The 22,743-nt window shown below is 41.5% G+C and overlaps 1 protein-coding gene and 1 non-coding gene across 2 annotated transcripts in view; both read right to left on the bottom strand.

Moving 5' to 3' along the window:
* Positions 1-947: 947 nt before the first annotated feature.
* Trnas-uga (transfer RNA serine (anticodon UGA)) lies at positions 948-1,022 on the bottom strand. Its single transcript has one exon. It is a non-coding gene; the product is annotated as a tRNA-Ser (tRNA).
* Positions 1,023-3,916: 2,894 nt separating this feature from the next.
* The window catches only part of LOC126095073 (box C/D snoRNA protein 1), an 83,638-nt gene continuing 64,811 nt past the window's right edge, over positions 3,917-22,743 (bottom strand). The window contains exon 6 of the mRNA XM_049909755.1: positions 3,917-5,028. Coding sequence (XP_049765712.1) covers positions 4,802-5,028 — 227 coding nt within the window. The 3' untranslated portion in view covers positions 3,917-4,801. The remainder of the gene's footprint in view (positions 5,029-22,743) is intronic.

Genomic DNA, 22,743 nt, shown 5'->3' on the forward strand with positions numbered 1-22,743 from the left:
TGCAGAGCCTCACATATGGTGAAGGGGGAGGAAGAGAGGTTGGGTGTTGTTGAAGGAGGGCATTTAGGACAGCAGCTGTAGGTGGCCTGTCAGGAGGGATAGAGTTTGTAAACCATGACCTCAGTGTCCAAGTAGACCTGGATACAACTGCTACCAATGTGGTACGAAGAGGGATTCAGGTACTAACAACGTTCGTATAGACCAATGTGCAAATGCAACCAGAAGCCCTCAAAGGGCTGACCTTGTTCTGTCAAAGCAAGGAACCCACAAAGGGTCGGTGAGTGAGCATAAGTAAAATGGCGTTCCTGGAGAACGACACAAGCTGCTGAGTGAAAGGAAATATGAGACTGCAAATCTGGGAGGAAACAGCAGCATCCATTAAAGTTCCACTGAATAAGCACAGAAAAGGGATCCAAATCGGAGGTGGACAGGCTGGAGCCGATCACTCCACTTGGTTACCATCCATCAGCAACAAGGATGGGGTGGCATCCATAAATAAAATAAGAGGTCAGAATCAGGCTTGCGAGAGGGCAGATGATACCTCCAGGGGCACTGGGGGGGGGGGGGGGGGGGGGATCATGTGCCAGACCCTTGTTGTCTTATGTAGACATTGCTGAGTGCAGCAATGCCTTATTCTGCCTGTTCACATATATGTGTATTTGAATAAGCATGCTTATACCAGTTTCTTTGGCGCTTCAGCGTATATGAAATTTCAATTGTAAAGAAAAGATAATGACAAATTATTATACACAGATATTATGACTTAAGAAGAACTAATGAGTTAAAATCCATATGGTCTTTTGACTGAAAGAAAAATTAGGAGACTGACGATAAAGCTTAATAATACCAATTCAAAAAATTAATACTATGTTTCAAAAGCAATCCAAGAATGGTACGGATGTTTCAAGTAGATTAATAATTGTAACTTCCTGGCAGATTAAAACTGTGTGCCGGACCGAGACTCGAACTCGGGACCTTTGCCTTTCACGGGCAAGTGCTCTACCAACTGAGCTACCCAAGCACGATTCACGCCCCGTCCTCACACCTTTACTTCTGCCAGTACCTCATCTCCTACCTTCCAAACTTTACAGAAGCTCTCCTGCGAACCTGCAGAACTAGCACTTCTGAAAGAAAGGAAATTGCAGAGACATGGCTTAGCCACAGCCTGGGGGATGTTTCTAGAATGAAATTTTCACTCTACAGCGGAGTGTGCGCTGATATGAAACTTCCTGGCAGTTTTAATCTGCATGTCTCTCCATGTATATGTAACTATTGCAGCTACATCCTTTTCAATGTGCTTAAATTTTGTGAAGCCTTTTTGTCCCATAAACTTATATTGCAAAATTAACTATTCCTTGATGCCTCAAGAAATATTCTGTAAGAAGCTCTCTTCTTCGAATCAAATTGTGCCATAAATTTATTTTCTACCCCATTCAATTAATTAGTTATTCAGTCTAACCACCTAATATTCAGCAATCTTCTATAGCACTACATTTCAAAAGGTTTTGCTGTCTTCTTGTTTGAACTGCTTATTGTCAGTGTTTCACTTACAAGGCGACAGACCGAACAAAAAGACTTTTCTGAAAGAATTTAATATTAAAACATATTTTCAGTGTTTACATATTTCAATTTTTCAGAAATTCTGTTTGAAATCTGCATTTTGTATCCTCATTACTTCTACCTTCATAGGATTTTTGATCTCCACACAGCTGAATTCATCGATTACTTTGTGTCATTTCTTCATCTATCTCCATCAGTGTTGCCTAATTTAATTCCACTATATTTCATTACCTTTGCTGATACTCATCTTATAACCTTTTTTAAAAGATGCTACCCATTCCATTTAGCTAATCTTCCAGGACTTTTGCCATCTCTACCAGAATAAAACCGCAAGCTATGGTGCATATGGTGTAGCGTAGTGACTAGACATTGTTATTAGATTCGCTGGCTGGCTTACTGATATTGGCATTTCAAGCCTGTCCACCAGCATTTATTGGTTAATTAGCAGTTACGATTTCTGGATGTTTCTTGAAATATATTCTGTATTCTGGAGTATTTGATGTTTGTATAAATTACAGCATTCTAGAATAATTGATGTTTGCATAAATAGCTGTACATACTATCAAGAAGGTTCATTCCATTATGACTGTGCATTGGTGCTAGTAATAAACATGCTTTCAGTGCTAAGTGTTGTATTCTGGTAATGATAATGCCTTTGGATATAATGTATACATTTACTTGGATGGCACAGCCCACGAACCACACAGAACAATAAAGAGAAGCTCAATACCTGGAACAAATTGCAAGCATTTGGAGGAAAGATGATGATATGTCAGTGTGTTTCTACCGTGGATGCCCTGGACACAGAGAAAGAAGGCAAGTTTTCAGTGAATACAACAACACCAGACAATAAATATCACAAGTTACATTCACAATAGTCAAAAAACAAAGATGATGTGACTTACCAAATGAAAGTGCTGGCAGGTCGACCCTGCCAGCACTTTCATTTGGTAAGTCACATCATCTTTGTTTTTAGATATATTTTTCCTTCGTGGAATGTTTCCTTCTATTATATTCACAATAGTCAGTTACAGATAATCACAGTTGATCTGTGGGATGAATCCGCTCACTGTACCATGGATGAGGTCACTCCCTAACATGACACAGCCGTTCCCTGTTGCCATATAGAGGTACCAGTAGCTCGCCTGGCTGCCGACTTCAGGTAAATTAAGCAAGGTGACTATCTACTGAGGTGAGGTTGCCACAGACACAAATCCTCTAAAGACAACAGTCATCAAGATGTCACGGAATCTTACTGAAGTCATCACTTATGGCCAACCTGTCCGAGCGTTAGTCGACTCGGGCTGTCTTTTCAGTAATGTCACACCGTTTTCGTCCTCAGTGAAAAAATAATATGTTCCATGATACGAAAGCTATTGTGCTTAAAGTAGCAAATGGACAATACTTCCAGCCAACAGGAACACGTGTTGCAAGACCAATTATCAACAAAGGAACACAGTCCTTCGAATTTGTCATTTTAACTAAATGTAGTCATTATGTTATTCTCAGGTCGCACTTTCTGCAGGCTTTGCAAGCAGTCAGAGCTCCAGACTGTCAATGCTATTCCATCATGAACATATAACAGAAACAGTTCTGGGCGGTTGTTTGCTGCTGAAGATGCTGTTAACCTGCTATTGTCGAGATGTGTTCCAGCGTCAATCAACATGCTCACTTAAAACTGTGAAGTTTATTTCGACTGCAACAAGTTACTCACACTCACAAAAGAACACTACATGGCAGTGACTATTATAAACATTGTAGGTGGTCAATGAGAATTTTGAATTTCTAACTCATAAGCAGCCACAACTCGTCCCTAAAGCTCAGTGGTTGCCTTTTTCTTGTTTCACATATTCCTTACTGATTTATGTAATGCATCACTGGCACACAAAATTTTTCCAGACACATAAAAAGGTGACAAGAAACACTTAAGTAATTATCATCCAATTTACTTACTGACATTTTCCAAAACATTCAAAAAGTAATGCACTAAACAGTAGTCTCATATTTTAAGAAGAAACAATTTACTTAGCACAGATAAATTTCGGTTCCATAGAGTACTCAATTGAGAATGTAGTCCCCAACCATCAGTCTTTACTTCTCATTTCATCCGGTAAGCCTCCCCTGACACCGGGTTCTGGACGACTTTTCCAAACTCCCCCCACTTCCGACACCTCAACATCCCTTTTCTTTGAAACTTCCTCGCAGATTAAAACAGTGTGCTGGACCGAGAATTGGACTTGGGACCTATGTCTTTTGCAGGCGGTAGAGCACTTGCCCACGAAAGGCATAGGTCCCGAGTTCAAGTCTCGGTCCAGCATACAGTTTTAATCTGCCAGGAAGTTTCATATCAGTGCACACTCTGCTGCATAGTGAAAATCTCATTCTGGAAACATCCCTTTGCTTTCATCCCTCTTATTTCCCCCTTCAACCCTTCTGCCAGACTCATGCACATTTCTTTAACCTTTATATGCATCTTCTCATGCTGCTGCTTATGAACAGTTTTTTTACCAATCAAATTTCATTGCAGATTTTTTTTTTCTTCACACACTATCAAAAGACTCCATTACAGCAATTAACAGATGAGCACGACATTACTTACTGCAAATCACTTGTCAAAAACACACTAACAAGAAATGTGCCAAACTATTTGACAAGATTATTTCTGTGTTATTTTAGTTAATTTTACAAGCTATGTAAAGTTATTGAGGGGGGATAAATAATTAGATGTTACCTGTCTGCTTACACCGTCTCATTAAAACTTCTTTGGACTGTGGTACTAAAAACAGTGTACCTGTATTTAGCCTGCTGATTTTAAGAGTGTAGACTTCATTAACTTCTTAAGAGGAGAGCATAGGATGCAGCATGCAATAGGAATGATTATCTTTTGACAGTTCACTATCTTAACAGAAACAAATATGTGAAGTGTGTTTACATAAAATGACCAGGACTACAGATAATCACATGTGACTGCAAGTACAGCTTCTTCAAGGCAGACTTGGTAGTTTGCACTAAGCAAACTATCAAGTTGTAATGTGAAATATTTATTTACATGCTTGAATTAACAAAAATAAAAACTTATTAATACAAGGAAAAACTACACAAAAGACATACAGATAACAAACATATTTCATACCGAGCAATGAATAACATTAATTAGATCGTATCTTCACTGGGGCACAATCCACTGATATCTGTATTTACTCCACTTTTAATTTTGGTATTTGCTTCAAAAAGAATAATTTCACCTACAATTTTCTGTACAATGTCGAATAACTGGCTTATCATAATGAGATTTCTTCTCTATTGGTTCTTCACTCTCATTTTCAGATGATGATTGATCAGAATAAGAAAGTAACAGGCTTTTATTCTTATTTCGTAATTCTGCATGCCTCTTCCTTATGGTCAAGAAAGCTTTTTTCCCACTGGTATCGTACGGGTCATCTTCAGCTTCTATCTCGCTTTCTTCCTCTACAAAGAAGGGAAAACAAAATGAATAACAAATAATTAACTCTTACTTTTATCTTAAATGTACAGAACCTAGAGTTCAAAAGTAGTTTAAATAATTCATGAAGATGACATTTTGCCTCACAATATTAGCTTACTTTCAGCATTTTAGAATGGAAGGATGACAACATTCACATTAAGAACAGACATAATAAATTTGCACATCATTATACGCTGATGAGACAAAAGTTATGGGATACCTCCTAATATTGTGTTGGACCTCCTTTTTGCCTGTCGCACTGCAACAACTATGTTGCATGGACCCAACAAGCCTTTGGAAGTCCCCCGCAGAAATAGTGAGCCCTGCTGCCTCTATAGAAAGCCACAATTGTGAAAGTGTTGCTGCTGGTGCAGGATTTTGTTCACAAACTGACCTCTCAATTATGTCCTATAAATGTTTAATGGGATTCATGTCAGGTGCTTTGGGTGACCAAATCATTTGATCAAAATGTCCAGAATGTTCTCCCAACCAGTCGAGAACAATTGTGACCCGGTTACATGATGATATTGTTTGGGAACATGAAGTCCATGAACAGCAGCAAATGGTCTCCAGATAGTTGAACATAACCATTTCCATTCCATGTAAAAACAGCCCACACCATTATGGAGCCACCACTACCTTGCACACTGTCTAGCTGAAAACTTGGGTCCATGGTTCTGTGGGGTCTGCACCACACTCGAATCCTATCATCAGCTCTTACGAACTGAAATCAAGACTCATCTGACCAGGCCATAGTTTTCCAGTTGCCAAGGATTCAACCACTATGGTCACGAGCCCAGGTGAGATGCTGCAGGTGATGATGTGCTGATAGCAAAGGGCCTAAAGTCGGTAGACTGACGTCAGAGCCCATTAACACTAAATTTCACTGCACTGTCCTAACAGATATGTTCTGTGGTTATTTCATGCAGCGTTGCCCGTGTGTTAGCATTGACAACTCTATGCGAATGCCGCTGCTCTCGATTGTTAAGTGAGGCCGCTGGCCGCTGCATTGTCTATGGTGAGAGATAATGCCTGAAATTTGGTATTATCGGCACACTCTTGACACTGTGGCTCTTGGAATATTGAATACCCTAATGATTTCCGAAATGGAGTGTCTTGTGCCTCTAGCTCTAACTACCATTCTGAATTCAGTCTTAATTCCGGTCATATGGCCATAATCACTTTTGGAAACCTTATCAGATGAATCACCTGAGTACAAATGCCAGCTACCCAATGCACTGCTCTTTTATACCTCGTGTATGCGATACTACTGCCCATCTGTATATGTAAATATAATTATCCTATTACTCATCTCCTCAGTGTATGTGTAACATCCTATCAGTAACAGGGGCTTGAAGCGGACACATTATGTATTGGGTATAGCACTATTTGTACATGTTTATGCATTCCAATGAGTAAGAATAAATATGAGCAGACTGAAAATCTCAACCTGTAACTAACAAGTTATGTGCTGTACAAAGGAAAGAAAGAAAGGTAACCACTCACCATGTAGCTGACACACAGACAGGCCACAAAATGTGTGCAGCAAACACTTCCACATGGCTACTTTAACTTGCTTCTGCAGCTAGACAGGGTTAGGGAATGTGTCAGATGGGGCGGGTGAAAGAAAAGTAAGGAAGAGAAGGAGCCAACATCCCATTAACAATGAGGTAAATCGAGACAGAACTCAAGCTTGGATCAGGGAAGGAAATTGACAGTCTCTCTTTTGATGGAATGTCCAGGCATTTATCTCAAGTGATTTAAGTACCGGCATACAAAAGGAACCTAAATCTGGAGAGTTGGGTGGTAGTTTGAACTGCTGTGCTCCCAAAAACAAATCTAGGTCAATCTGTTTTGGGTGAGAGCAAGAGGGACAAGGTAGAGGGGAGGGTGGCACTAAGTCGTTTCCCAGTTTGTTCATAATATTTGTGGTCTCACTGAAATTTGGTCTGGAATAATGTCTAAAAGAGATTTTATGAATCATTTGTGAAGATCCCATCACCAGCACGAGGGTCCTTCAAACACTATTTTTCAAACCTGAAAGTTGATCCACAGTAAATCATTAAAGTGAGAACAACTTCAAGAGAAAATTGATTTGTGGGCCTTGGTGTGAATAACTATCAACACTACATCATCTGCTGAATAACAACCACCGAAGACACAATCAAAAGTGTAAAGTGGTTTGTCAAAGGTGGCCAGAATCATCATTCACTGATATGAAACTTCCTGGCATATTAAAACTGTGCATCAGACTGGGATGCGAACTCGGGTTTAAGTTTCATATTAGTGCACAATCTACAGCAGAATGAGAACTCATTCTGGAAACAACCACCCAGCCTCTGTCTCCACAATACCCTTTCTTCCTAGAGTGCCAGTCCCACAAATTTCACAGAACTTCTGTTAAGTTCGCCAGGTACGAGATGAGGTGCTCGCAAAAGTAAAGCTGTGAGGAAGGACCACGAGTTATGCTCAGGTACCTCAGTTGGTGAGCACTTGTCCGCGATACACAAAGGTCTTGGGTACAAGTCCCAGTGCGGTGCACAGTTTTAATCTGCCAGGAAATTTCATATCAGCCCACACTCTGCTGCAGAGTGGAAGTTCACTTTGGGAGCATACAAATATTAATCTGAAACAATTTTGGCATCGGCAATTTTGTGCATTTTGCAGAAATCCCCTGCAGCTAATCAACAATGTAGGCAGAATTTTGTCATTTGTCAGCTGACATGCCTACACTGCACAGCCTTTTACATCGGTGTGACGACAACTAAACTGGCTGAGTGCATGAACGGGCATAGGCGAACTGTCTGCCTAGGAGATGTCCAATAGCCAGTAGCAGAGCATGCCTTCCAGCATAATTCTAGGGACCTAGGAACCTGCTACACTGTACGTGCCATTTGGCTTCTCTCACCCAACACCAGTCCCTTGGAAATGCAGAGATGGGAACTTGCACTCCATCACATCCTTTCATTCTGCCATCCCCCTGGACTGAACCTACATTAACCAACCTCACTCCCATTTACTCTTCACTCTTCTCCTTTCTCCCTCTCCTCTTTAGCCATTCACGCATCTTTTCTCCCTACATAGTTGTGTTTATCTTTATACTATATACCTCTTTACTTCTGTATGCATCCTCTTTGGTCTGAAGCTGGCACAGTACTTACAGTAGAATATCTTTGGATTCCCTCTGACGACCATGCCTCCATCCTTACTACCCTCCCTGTTGCTTCATAACCTGGGTTGTGAGTAACTGAATCAACTTTCCCTTCTTCCCTTTTTTCCCCCTCTCTCCTCCCTGATGAAGGAACAAAGTTCCGAAAGCTAGGAATGTAAATTTTCTGTTCTGTTTTATGTATCTATTAGCTGTACTGAGCTGAGGTAAGTACTGGCCAGCCCCTCTATCTCTTTGTTAGTATTTGTTTCATATCCTTAAAGACTGTCATTTGTCATCATTGTAAAGATATCAATATTTGCAGAAAAGGTGAATGACTGCAGACCTGATTGTGGAAATTATTGTAGAATTACCTAAACTGCTTTGCAACCACTGTTGTCTGTTACGTAAAAATGTGATCACCCAAAGACAACACACCTGCCTCCTCCCCAAAGATGTTACACCATACAATGCGTTTATACAAAATAATTTTGAAATAATGTTACCTACACCAGATGTGCATTACCCAACAGTTATGATAGTTTGACAGGCTACATAGTGTAACATTGAATTGAGTTCATGAAAACCACCTAAAGCATTATACTGTAGTTAGTAAAAATGTTTTAATTGCTGGATGAATACAGTACATAATATCCACTAGCTGTGAACAGAATTATTCTTACAGGAAATAAGAATATATAAATAATATTGTTAGATTCCATCCTGGGCTTTCCATTGTCTTCTATGAAGTAGTGTGCTACTGAAGAAACAGTTTAGTCTACACAGAGCTACTATAAAGAATCAATTTTATACTGCCAAACAGTAGGAGATATCCTAATCTATTCTACTTAATCTAAATATTCAACAACAGCTCACAGAAAATGTTGCAATAGTTTCTCAACATAAAGGTACAGCTCATTCCCTTCACAATATAGTTTGCTACCTGCCTCCATACACATACCCACCACCACAAATACCACTTCTTTTTAGTTCTGAAAGTGATGGTATGTTACAGGATTTGTGTAACTAGCATTCAATTATATTCTTAAATTTTTTGCAGATATATCATCTCTCCTCCCGAACAAAGAAACACTAACAGTTCTGGAAGATAAATAACATTCCCTTTTACTTTTGTGTGTTTTTGTGGTACTATACATTTAGCCACTTGAAGTTATGTATCAAATTATTATTTATTCTTCATATTCATTTAATATTAACAAGCAGAACATAAAATTTCTGATAGTTTAAAACTGTGTGCTAGTGTGAGAACTTTGCTTGCAATCTTGCAGTCAAAGCTCTTGACCTCTTGACCCTTTTTCACAACACTTCTCTACTCCACAGAAGATGGTCGGCATAGATAGCTGGACTAGTACTCTCAAAATTAAGGATATTAAATGTTATTAGTCAGGCAACACAGTTTGAATCTGTCTGGGAGTTTCAGAGTAGTACATACACTGCTGCAGAGTGAAATATTCATTCCTAAAACAAGCTTTGCCCTTGTGGAGGTGCAAAATTTGGCTACATTAAATTCAGAAATTTCCCATAGGCATTACAGCGTGAAATTTTCTGTATCCTGGTTGTCTATAAATGAACAAGTGTATGTAAAATTAGTTTTGTTACAGTTGTAGTAATTAAATTGGACCAAAGTAGTCCCAAAAGATGTTACTTGTTTCTAGATGATATCATAAATATTTTCAAATATTGTTTCATGTTTTTATTATTTGTTCAAGGTACTTCTTGGGAAGTGTGCAGTGGATGGAGTTTGACAGCAGACATCTCTACATCACAGAAGGTACTACATGGAGCGTTGAATTATATATGGAGTGCCAGGGAGGATCTCCAAGTACTTCATCCCATAAATGTGAAAAACAATGTAAATAAAAATATGAATTTACGTAAAGCCGGTATTCAGAGTATAGCCATTGCTCTGTATTTGATCTCAATACCTGTACTCATGCAATAAAAGTTCATCATTATTTGAAAATTTTGTAATCTATTTGTAGCACGCAATGACAGAAGATAATTAATTCACTACAATAAAGAGTGCCTTTTTTCTTTAAACTAGTTAAAAATGAAAAATAAAGCTGCAGTATTCAGATGAATGTACTAAAGAAACATGAAGACATTCAACTTTGATAAATATTACATGGTTGTTAGTTTTTGAAAATTCAGAAAGGAGAAGACAATTACTGAAAAGCAAATCCTAATTACTTTCATTCTGACTGATTCACTGCGTTAATTTTTTACCTTTCACCCTGTCGCTGAAATATTTTCTTTCTGGAGTACTAGTCTAGCGAGGTGTGCAAGAGAGCTGCTGAGAGTTTGGAAAGTTGGAGAGGTGTACTGATGGTAATGAGTTATGTGTGAATGCCCAGTTAGCAAAAGGCAAGGTTTTGGGTTTGTGTCCCAAAGCAGCACGCCACTTAAACCTGCCACAAAATTTGAAACCATGCATTTTGCTGCACAATGATACATTCATTCCATAAAAATGCTATTAATCAGAGAGTGTTATGAAAAGAATAGACTGCTACTCACCATATTGAGGTGGTGTTAAGTTGCAGACAGAAACAACAAAAGGGTTGTTAAACAAGTGAGCTTTCAGCCACAAAGCCTTATTAACACACACACACACACACACACACACACACACACACAAACTAATGTTTCTGGCCCTGGCCACCGAGGTCAGACTCAGAGGTCATGTATGAGAGTTACTTTAGAAGAAGGCCTTTTGGCAGAAAGCTAATTGTTTTTAGCAGTTTTGTGCCTGTCTGTGAATCATCTCCACTATATGGCGAGAAGCAATCTAACCATTCTTATTATTTTCATTATTCCAGCTTTGATTTTCAATTGTTTCATTAATCAGATAGTTTCCCATAAGCTCTGCATCAGCAGCAGATCTGCCAGTGGCATAACAGAATTTAACTGCTGCTTTGCCTTGTCACGATTTGTTATAAATTCAGAGTAGTAGTTGTCTTCAGTCCGAAGACTGCTTAGATTCTGTTCTCCACACTTTTCTATCCTGTGCAGGTCTCTTCATCTCTGCATAACTACTGCAACTTATATAGGGCTGCCAGATGTCCTGGTATTCCAGGACAGTTCTGGTTTCAGATTAAAGAAATTGGTGTCCCAAAAAATATTTTCGGGGCGGCAGTTTGTTCTGGATTTCAGACTTCAGAGAAATATGACAGCTGACTCAGGCCTTTAAGGAGTAGGATTGTGTGGTAATGCTGCTGAGTTCCCATTATTGTGTGTTTGGCCGGTATTACACTCTCATATTTCCTTGACAAAGATTTGATCAAAGGTATGATCAAATTTGTTTGACAAAGATATTTGATGTGCCACTAAAAAGGTGTATTACACTCTCATATTGTTTGTCAAAGTTCAACTTGTTATTATGCGCAGCAGTTGCAGGTAACACAATTGCAATGTTTGCGCATTTGGAAGAGAAGTGGGGGAAAATAGAAATGTACCTGGGCGAAGCCATGGGTTTTACGATGAGACGATAAAAGCATTCAACAAAAATTGTTACATGAGCTTCTACTGGAGGATGTCAAGTTGTACATAAATTACTTAAGAATGGATGTGCATACATTTCAGTATTTGCTCCGTGGAGTGTCTCATCATATCACAAAGCACAATACTCACTTAAGAACTGCTATATCTGCAGAAGACAGGCTCACAGTAAATCATTGATTTCTTGTTACACGAGAGAGTTCCTCTAGCTCATAGTATAACACTCAAATACCACAGAGCACATTAACTAAAATAATACCTGAAACGTGTGAAGCGATTTACAAAGCACTAAAGGATCAATATCTGAAAGTAAATAAATGCCCAATACACTTTATGTTCATTAAGAACTATTTTTATTGTAGATCAAAGTAATAATTACATTTTGTGTTCCACAACTATAAAATTAATAGAAATGTATGAAGCTGATGAGGCACTTAACAATGTGAGGCATCCCGAGTACAAAAATAGATTAAGAAGACTGGAGGGCTCAGAATACATATACATAAAAAGAAAAAAGTATCGCAAAGGTCGATCTTGCATCGAACAGATATGGAACTTAAAAACAATTTTGCAAAAGAGAAGATGTAGAAATATTGTGGTAACTTTTATCGATTTTAAAATGGCTTACGATTCAATACATAGACAAACATTATTTCACACCTTAGAAGAGTTCAGGATTGACAGGAAAACCAGGTCAATTATTCAACAGGCATTAACAGATACAACCTCCAAAGTTAAATTCACGGGAGAAACATCAGAAGCATTTCATCTCCATACTGGTGTTTGTCGGAGAGATGGAATGTCCCCTATTATATTTAACATGGTTCTGGAAAAAATTGTGAGGACACGAGAAAAGGAAATAAAAGGAAATCGGCTTGGGATTAAAAAAGAGCAGTTAGGGTGAAGTGTCTAGCTTTCATGGACGATCTTGCCATTCTAACCAACAATGGAGTGGAAGCCAAACTTGAATTGGAAAAACTACACAAAATGTCAAAGAAAACTGGGCTACAAATCTCCTATGAGAAAACACAGTATATGGAAAACAAACCTGTAGATAATCTCCCCATTACTACTCAATACAGGAAAGTGGCACAAGTTGCCCACTTCAGATATCTGGGAGAGATAATCCAACCATCAGGACTGAACTCAATAGCCAATAAAGATAGAATCTCCAGATTACAAAGAGCATATAAGCTCACTTGGAATCACTATAATAACAAATCTATTTCTGTCAATGCGAAACTAAGGCATTGCAACACAATAGTCCTACCAGAAGCACTTTATGCTGCAGAAATTACAATGATTCATGGTCATACTAAGATCAGAGAGACTGAAAAGCAGGAAAGAAAAATTCTGAGAAACATATATGGACCAGTGTTTCGGGAAGGAATTTGGATGAAGATGCCAACGAGAGACATTTACAAAGACATAGAAACAATAACAGACACCATTAGAAAGAGGAGGATGAAATTTTATGGACATATCAGCATGATGAATAAAAGCAGACTCACAAGACAAATCGTTGAGATAGTAAACAAGAGCAAAAACAAGACAAAGTGGATCACTAAAGCAAAAGAAGACATTAAAGAACTGGGGATCACACAAGAGAACATAAACAATACAGAACAGTTTAGAATCATCATACAGAAACACACACTTAAACAAGAACATACATAGAACAGAACGGGAGAAAGATGGTCAGAAGAACGCAAGAGAGAACACAGTGAACGTATGATGAGAATTTGGGAAGAAAGAAAAAGAAATCATGACTACTCAATTCATTTGCTCTCTCAAAAGGGAATAATCGAAAATAATAATAATAAAATGAAATAAGTATGTCGATATGTACTTTTTCTTTATCGTGAGAGTTGCGTCAGTGGAGGGCTTTATTTTTCTTTTTTACATTGTCAGACGTGCACCGTGCACATCAGCCATGCACCCAGCTGTATCTCAAGGCTAAAGACATCCATAATTTATTTTTTTTGTAACTCTCCATTCTTCTTAATCTATTTTTGTACTCAGGGTGCTTCACATTGTAAAGCATCTCATCAGCTTCATAAATTTCTATTAATTTTGTAGTTGACGGCAAACACGAATTAAACTTCGCAACTACGTTTACAAACACACTGCTAGTGACAGAACACAGCAGCGATGCTAGTGTTCCAAGTGGTAACATTTCACATTGCAGTGAACAGAAGACAAGATACTTTTATGATCAACTCTACAGCGAGGCCCTAGATTTGATCATATTTATTTGATGACAGGTGAGATTTGACAAAGTTCCCTATTACACGGTCAAGTTTCTTTGACATATCAACTTTAACAAAGAAATATTATAGAGTAATACTGGCCTTATCTCCATTAAGTTTAAGTTTTGTATCAACATGGTTCTCTGTTTCTCTGTCCACGTCTTATCACTTAATTTGTTGTCTTATCACTTAATTCGTTATTGAAGGTGTTTGTTTCATGTGAACTCGAAACACGAAAGAAGAAGTGTTCATTTCAACAAAAATATTCAGAAGAATTATCATTCATAAAAAGAGGGAGAAGGGACTTTTCTGAGTCATCATTCTTCTCACTGGTTCAATGTGGCCTGCCATGAGTTGTTCTCCTGTGCCAACCTCTTCCTCTCATAGTAGCACTTGCACCCTATGTCCTCAACTGTTTGCTGAATGTATTCAAATTTCTGTCTTCCTCTATAGTTTTTACCCTCTATGGATTAGAACATGTAATTTTTAAGTATTATGTTTCCACTGCAAATGTGGCAAGAGCAGATGTTAAAGATCATTTAGCTAGTGTAAAGCACAAATCAAATGTGTAGTCTGCAAGCATTTCAAAAACAATGGACAGTTATTTTGTTTCATATTCATTCAAACAGGACAAATTAGTAACGGCTGGACATTTAGCAAAGTGCAGTCATACCATTAAAAATCATATGTCTTTGAAATCAGTCGTCTACTTCTGGGCTAAGCTACAAACTTTTTAATAATGCCGAAGCAGCAAAAAATATGATGTTGGGCAGAATGAAATAAACAGCTGTTGTGAAATCAGTGTTAGTTCCAGATACTACCAAACAAACATGAATGATCTTTCAAAGGTAATTTATTTTGGTATAGCTGAAGGAATTTGCATCTCCCAAATGAAAGGGAAAATTTGCTTCCACCTTTCACTTTTTTTAAGTTTAAGAGAAGTGTCCCTGTTTGTCCCGATTTCTGCTTCCAAAATTACATCCATTTTTAGTCAGTTTAAGAGAAATGTCCCAGTTTGTCAAGCAGAAATTATGGTGATCCTAAACCTACATCCTCTTGAATGTGTTTATATGCAGAGAAGCTTTGTTCCACATCAGAGTACACAAACACCATGAAAATTTGCTCTGAATTATCTATTTTTCATCAAAGTGCACAGTCCCTTAAGAACAGCTCAAAGCTAAATTACAGTCTCTGAATAGTAAGGTGATAGGCATTATGGAGCACTGGTATAGAGATGACAAACTGCAGCATGTAGTGCTCTCGTTATATGAATGTGCAAGTAGCTACTATAGAACTACCTTAAAGGATGGGTAATCACGTACTTATATCAAATGTGGCACATATATTAAAGCTAGAAAAGATCTGATCACAATTACTGTAAATGAACATTTTGAATAGGCAGCCACAGAACTAACAAACATCCGTAAGAAGTCAATCATTCTGTGTGCGTATTGTTCAGCTACTGGCAATGTGGACACTTTCTTTGACACATTAGCTGAAGTCTTGGAAAGAGTCTCACTCCCCACAAGTATCATCATGATATGTGGGGACATAAATAATACCACAAGTGTTGAGGGTGATATCAGTAATAACTTCCTAAATATATTGAACACTTTTGACGTGGCAAAAATGGTAAACACTATAACCAAGTTATTAAAAATTCAGCATCAGCCTAAGACCTATACTTACAAACACCAACAGGGAAAATTGTAAAATATTTTTAAGATATCTTGGGCTTTCTGAAAATTACTGTCAGATAATAATGCTACAGACAGGCTTGGTAAAACCTACAAAACTGCTGCCTACAAAAGGATCTTCTTGGACATGACATACATAGTTTTTCTAGAGCATTGACAAATCATTTCTAGGACGAAATGTATATGGGAAACAATGTAGATGTTAAGTCCTCCAAATTCTGTGCACTGTTTATATTAATTTTAGAGGAGATATTTTCAAAAGCAGCCATTCCTATAGCAGCAATTAAGGAACACTGATGGATAACTGCAGGTATCAATTTGTTACAAAAGCACTGCACTAATCTACAGTTTCTAGATTACTATCACAGGTATAAAAAGATAAGAGAGGGCTGCTTGCCGGAAAAACTCATTCAATTAAAAAAAAAAAAAAAAAAAAGTACTATGTAATGCAGAAAACCAAAGCAAAGTTTGGTTGGTTGATTTAAAGGCGGGAGAAGGGACCAAACTACGAGGTCATCGGTCCCTTGTTCCTAATAAAACAAGTGTGAGAATAAAATGGATGAAACATATAACACAAAACGGAAAGAAAGGAAAAGCCAGAAGAATGAAGGGAAGGCAACAAACACTAAAAGGAACAAAAGATGACAAGAAAACAACAGAGAGACACTAGACACAGAAGAGAGTAAAACATGAAAGCAGATTACAGTGACTGGCCAACCACGAGAATAAAAAGGGAAAGCCAGCCACTCTGCAACACATTAAAACTTCCACCCTAAAAGCACTAGCGTGGAGGACCACAGAGGGACAGAGGACATGCACTAAAACCTACATAGAAGTATAAAACCCACTCTCACGGATAAAACGCAAAAACACCGAAGGCAGGGTGCTAGGAAAGTTAAAAGTCTGCCGCAGAGCAGCTAAAAGTGGGCAGTCCAGCAAGAGGTGGACGACTGTAATTTGGGAGCAACGGCGACACTGAAGGGGGTCCTCGCGATGGAGTAGGTAACCATGCGTTAGCCACGTATGGCCAATGCGGAGCCGGCAGAGGACAACTGATTCCATGCGAGAGGCCTGCATGGAAGACTTCCACACATTCACAGTCTCCTTAATGACACACAGTTTGTTGTGCATGCTGTTATGCCATTCCGTCTCCCAAAGACGGAAAACCTTGCTGTGCAAGACAGAACGCAGGTCAGCTTCAGGGATGCCTATCTCCAGAAGTGGTTTCCGTGTTGCCTGTTGGCAAGTTCGTTGCTGGGGATTCTGACGTGTCCTGTGGTCCACACCAACACCACGGAATGGCAGGACCTTTCCAGGGCATAGACGGACTCCTGAATGGACGCTACCAGAGGGTGGTGAGGGTAGCACTGGTCAATAGCTTGTAGGCTGCTCAATGAGTCAGTACACAGGAGAAATGACTCGCCAGGACATGAGCGGATGTACTGAAGAGCACGCGATATGGCCGCCAGCTCTGCAGTGAAAACACAACAGCCAACTGGTATGGAGTTCTGCTAAATATGTTCTCCATGAACATATGCGAAGCCTATGTGACCATCAGCCATTGAGCTATCAGCGTAAACCGCTTCAGAGCCCCGGAACACGTCAAGAACCAAGAGGGAGTGACAGTGGCAAGCAGCGGGGTTAGTGGAGTCCTTAGGGCCATGCAAAAGGTTCAGACGAAGCTGCGACCAAGGCATACATCATGGAGGCATACGTGAATGGACCACAAGTAGAGGTGGTAAAGCGAAGGACTCCAGTTCGGATAAAAGGGACCGCACGCGAACCGCAATTGTTAGCCCCATCTGGGCCACCGATGGGGAGATGGACTGTGCGAGCAGGAAAAGGAGATGGTAATTCGGATGCTCAGGGGAACTATGAATGTGTGCTGCCTAACTGGCGAGCAGTTGCGCACGTCTGATCTGCAGTGGAGGGACACTAGCCCCCACCAGTACGCTGGCCACTGAACTCGTCCTAAAAGCTCCTGTCGCTAATCGAACCCCACAGTGGTGCACAGGGTCTAGTAAATGCAATGCTGAAGGCGCTGCCTAACCATAAACCACACCCCCATAGTCAATTCGGGATTGGACAAGGGCTCTGTAGAGCTGCAGCAGCGTAGAGAAATCTGCACCCCAATTGGTGCTGCTCAGGCAACGGAGGGCATTGAGGTGCTTCCAGAACTTCTGCTTAAGCTGACTAAGATGAGGGAGCCAAGTCAATTGAGCATCGAAAACCAGTCCTAGGAATTGATATGTCTCCACTACAGTGAGTGGATCGTCATTTAAGTGCGGGTTCTGGATGAACGGTATGACAGCAACGGAAAATGCATGAGACACGACTTTGCGGCTGAAAACTGGAAGCCATGGGCTAGAGCCCATGCCTGCGCCTTATGGATGGCTCCCTGGAGGCACCGCTCTGCAACAACAGTACTGGAGCAGCAGTAGAAAGTGCAGAAGTCACCTGCATACAGAGAAGGTGAGATGGAGGGTCCGACAGCTGCTGCTAGACCGTTAATGGCCACTAAAAATAGAGACACACTGAATACAGAGCCCTGCAGGACTCCAGTCTCCTGGATATGGATGGAACTATGGGAGTCACCAACTTGGACACAAAAAGTACGGAGTGAAAGGAAGTTGTGGATAAAAATCGGGAGTGTCCCCAGAGACCCCACTCATACAAAGTGACAAGGATATGATGTCGCAAAGTCGTGTTGTATGCTTCACGTAAGTAAAAAAAGACAGCAATCAGATGTTGCCGTCTGGAAAACGCTGTTCGGATGGCAGACCTGATGGACACAAGATTATCAGTAGCCGCCCTGACATGGAGCCAGCAAACCACGTGACTCCAGGACCCAACCCAATCGCCGACATACCGTATGTTCCAGCAGCTTAAAAAGAACGTTTGTGAGGCTGATGGGCTAATAGCTATCCACATCAAGTGGGTTTTTACTGGATTTGAGCACCGGAATGACGGTGCTCTCCCTCATTGTGATGGAAAGACGCCATTGCACCAGATCCTATTGAAGATGACGAGAAGATGTCGCTTGTAGTCAGATGAGAGATGTTTAATCACCTGACCGTACATCCGATCTGGCCCAGGAGCTGTCTCGGGGCAATGTGCAAGGGCACTGAGGAGCTCCCACTCTGTAAATGAGGCGTTATAGGATTCACTGCAGCATGTAGTGAATGAGAGGATGTTCCCTTCCAGCCAACATTCGAGTGTGCGAAAGGCTGGGGGGCAATTCTCCGATGCAGAGGCTTGAGCAAAGTGCTCGGCAATCGCATTTGCGTTGGTATAGAACTCATCATTTATGTTAACACCAGGGACAGTTGCTGGGGCCTGGTACCCGAAAAGATGTTTGATCTTTGCCCAGACCTGGGAAGATGTGTTGCACCTAATGGTGGAGACATATCTCTCCCAGCACTCCTCCTTCCGTTGCTTGATAAGGTAGCGAACACGGGCACAGAGTCATTTAAAGGCTGTGAGCTGCTCCAAGGAAGGGTGCCGCTTATGCCACTGTAGAGCTCACCGATGCTCCTTAATTGCTTCAGTGACTTCCAGTGATGACCAAGGGACTGCTTTATGCCTGGGGCACCCTAAAGAGCGAGGGATCGCATTTTCACAATTGTGCTAGTAACCTGCTCAATCATCACATCGATGTTACCATGTGGGGGATATCCAGCGGTGACAACAGAAGTGAAAGTTCCTCAGTCCGCCTTGTTCAAAGCCCATCTGGGCAGGCGTCCATGCACCTCACGCTGGGGCAGTTACAGGAAGATGGGGAAGTGGTCACTACCACACAGGTCATCATGTGCTCCCCAGTGGATAGATGGGAGAAGTCCTGAACTGCAAACTGATAAATCCATGGCAGAGTAACTACCATGAGCCAAAATGAAATGTGTGGCGGTCCCAGTATTTAAGAGGCAGAGCTCGAATTGCGACAGTAAAGTTTCGACATCTCTGCCTCGGCCAGTAAGCATGGTACCACCCCACAAGGGGTTATGGGCATTAAAATCCCCCAGAAGTAGGAAAGGTTTAGGGAGTAGATCAATCACTGCAGCTAATACATTCAGGGGTGCTGCACCATCTGGAGGAAGATATACATTGCAGACAGTTACTTCGAGAGGGGTTTAAAGGGGCACATGTTCACTACAGACCGAGTTTAGGACATAAACGCAAACTTCACCTGACACTCGATTATAGTTGCTATGGTTCCTGTAATATCCCTTATAGCTGTGGAGGGCAGGTGTCCGCATTGCTGGGAACCAGGTTTCCTGGAGGGCAATGCAGATAGCAGGTGTAAAGCTTAACAGTTGCCGTAACACAGCCAGGTGGTGGAAAAAACTGCCGCAATTCCACTGGAGGACGACATCGTGAGACTGGGAAGGCATAGAACATTCAACGAGGCTGTTTACACCTCATTGTCACCTGCTGCCACCGATTTATTGCCTGAGCAGTCTATATCCATTGTGTCTTGGGTTCTGGCGAGATCTAGGTCCTCAGCAGACCCCAAAATCTCCACCCCACCCCATCCTCAGCCACAGAGCTTGTAGGTAACGGCAGTGTGGGTGCCACCGCACCACCGCAATTTCCTTGGTCTTAGAGGTATTCTTTTTGGTTTTCTCTAGGGGCTCCTTGCGTTTCCCTTGCTGGGAGGTCTTCACTGGCTCAGTCTCCGGGACTGAGGATGCGAGTGAAGCCCTATGACTAGCTGCTTTTGGGCTCTTCAGCCACTGACGGGTGTCGTCTTTCCCACTAGAAGACTTAGGCTTCTCCGGCTTAGAAATGGGGACGGATGTCCCCGGTGGATTGAGCGAGGGGGGGGGGGGGGGGGTTTGCTCCCGAAGTAGGTGGTGCAGGAGCAACAGGGAGGGAAATGCCCCCACCATCAAGGGGGCAGGTGTAGTCTACCAGCTCTGAGAGGTGACCTGGGTTTTCAGAGCGGTGGCGTAAGATGACGTCATACGCACAGGACTCAGGCGTTCAAATTTTGTATTAGCCTCAGTGTAGGCCAGTCTGTCCAGGGTCTTGTACTCTATGATTTTCCTTTCTTTTTGAAGAATCCTGCAGTCAGGCGAGCAAGGCGAATGATGCTCTCTGCAGTTGACAGATGGGAGATGGGGCACATGGAGTATTGGGATGTGATGGTCATCTGCAATCTCAGCATGTGACACTGGAAGTACAGCGGGAAGACATATGGCCGAACTTACAGCACTTAAAGCACTGCATTGGGGGAGGGATATATGGCTGACATCACAGCGGTAGACCATCACCTTGACATTCTTGGGCAATGTATCACCCTCAAAGGTCAAGATGAAGGCACCAGTGGCAACCTGATTATCCTTCGGACCCCGGTGGTCATGCCGGACGAAATGTACATCTCGCCGCTCTAATTTGGAGCGCAGCTCATCATCGGACTGCAAAAGAAGGTCTCTGTGAAATATGATACCCTGGACTATATTTAAGCTCTTATGGGGGGTGATGGTTACAGAAACAATCCCCCGCTTGTCACAAGCAAGTAACTCCCGTGATTGGGCAAAGGATATTGTTTTTATCAAGATTGATCCAGCTCTCATTCTGGCTGGACAAGCCCTCCACCTACCTGAACTTCTCCTCTAAATGCTCAACAAAAAACTGAAGCTTCATTGTCATGAAATATTCCCCATCAGCTCTCGAACATACAAGGTACCGGGGTGAATAAGATCCACTGCCATCCTTAGCCTGACGTTCCTCCAATGGTGTGGCCAGGGAGGGGAATGATTTGGGGTCGTACTTCTGTGTGCTGAATTGAGCTCATGATCGCTTAGAGTCTGCTGGTGTTTCTCCACAAGCAAGAGATGATGGACTATGCTTCACCATGTTGTCATCCGCCCTGATGCCACCCACTCTGACCAGGGGCCCTCCCCACGGGCGCCACCCAGCCGCAGCAAAGGCCAACTGGCAGGATGGCCATTGCCGGGAGTCCCAATGCCACAGGGCGGTAGGCATCTACCCCTTGGCATACGTGGGGAGTTAACGACGCAGGCATCAGCAGAGCGATCCCTGTGTGGTCAGGGGGCTACAACCAACAGGGTACATTGTAGCCCCACTAGAACGGACTGGCTACTGTGCTGGATTTCAGGTGTAAAGAAGTCCATGGTCAACGTTGACACAGAAATCGACACTGCATAGTGCATGGTGGAAAACGCACCCAGGAACATGTCCTTGCCCAAGAGATGGAGACTGGGCAGGACTAAAATGTGACGATAAGAAAGTTGGCTGAAGATCTCAATGCACAATGGACACGATGCACCTTGTAAGGGGCCCTTCCCCAATTGGCTTGCTCTTCGGGAAAATTTTGAAGAATGGAAGTCAAACCCTACAGGGGACCATCACATAAAGCCCGAAACATGCGAGACTCCTTTTAGTCGCCTTGTACGACAGGCAGGAATACCTCGGGCATATTCAAACCCCCAGACCTGCACGGCGGCCAAAGCAAAATAGTGTGGGATGTCACACAACAACAAACTGGGAAAGGCAGGCTCAGGTATAACAGCATGCAAATCAATGGCGGAGGTAGAATGATAGCAAATCCTCAGGAATTGACAAATTTTGTAAATGATTATTTCTCTGGTACAATGGAGCAGTTGCAACAAAATCTTTCTAAAACAAATTGTTGCACCCACAATGACTTACACAGCAAGTAAAATGATTTTTCCGAAACAAGTCTAGAAGGCAGAAAGACAACACAGAAATTAAGGAGTCAGCAGGTAAAATTTAGTTTTCAGTCTGTTCTGAACATGTGCATAGAGAGCATATGACACCATGAATGAACATAATAAATGAGTCCTTTAGTCCAGCTACTTTCCCTGCGAATCTAAACCATGCACGAGTTGTGCCCTTACTAAAGAGAGGCAATGCAGTAGTCCTGAAAACTACAGGCCAGTTTCATTACTGTTGGAACGGTTAAGTACATCTTGTCACATTACAGTGCTGTAGTACTTTAAAATAAAAATCATTTGATAAGATCTACAGTGCATGAAAGTAATTTCTTGTCTTTTCCTGAGTTCAATATCTCACTCTTTGTCGGTGGATGCTAGCTTAGTTTCCTAC

The sequence above is a fragment of the Schistocerca cancellata genome, chromosome 8 (genome assembly GCF_023864275.1).
Source record: "Schistocerca cancellata isolate TAMUIC-IGC-003103 chromosome 8, iqSchCanc2.1, whole genome shotgun sequence".
Taxonomy (NCBI): Eukaryota; Metazoa; Arthropoda; class Insecta; order Orthoptera; family Acrididae; genus Schistocerca; species Schistocerca cancellata.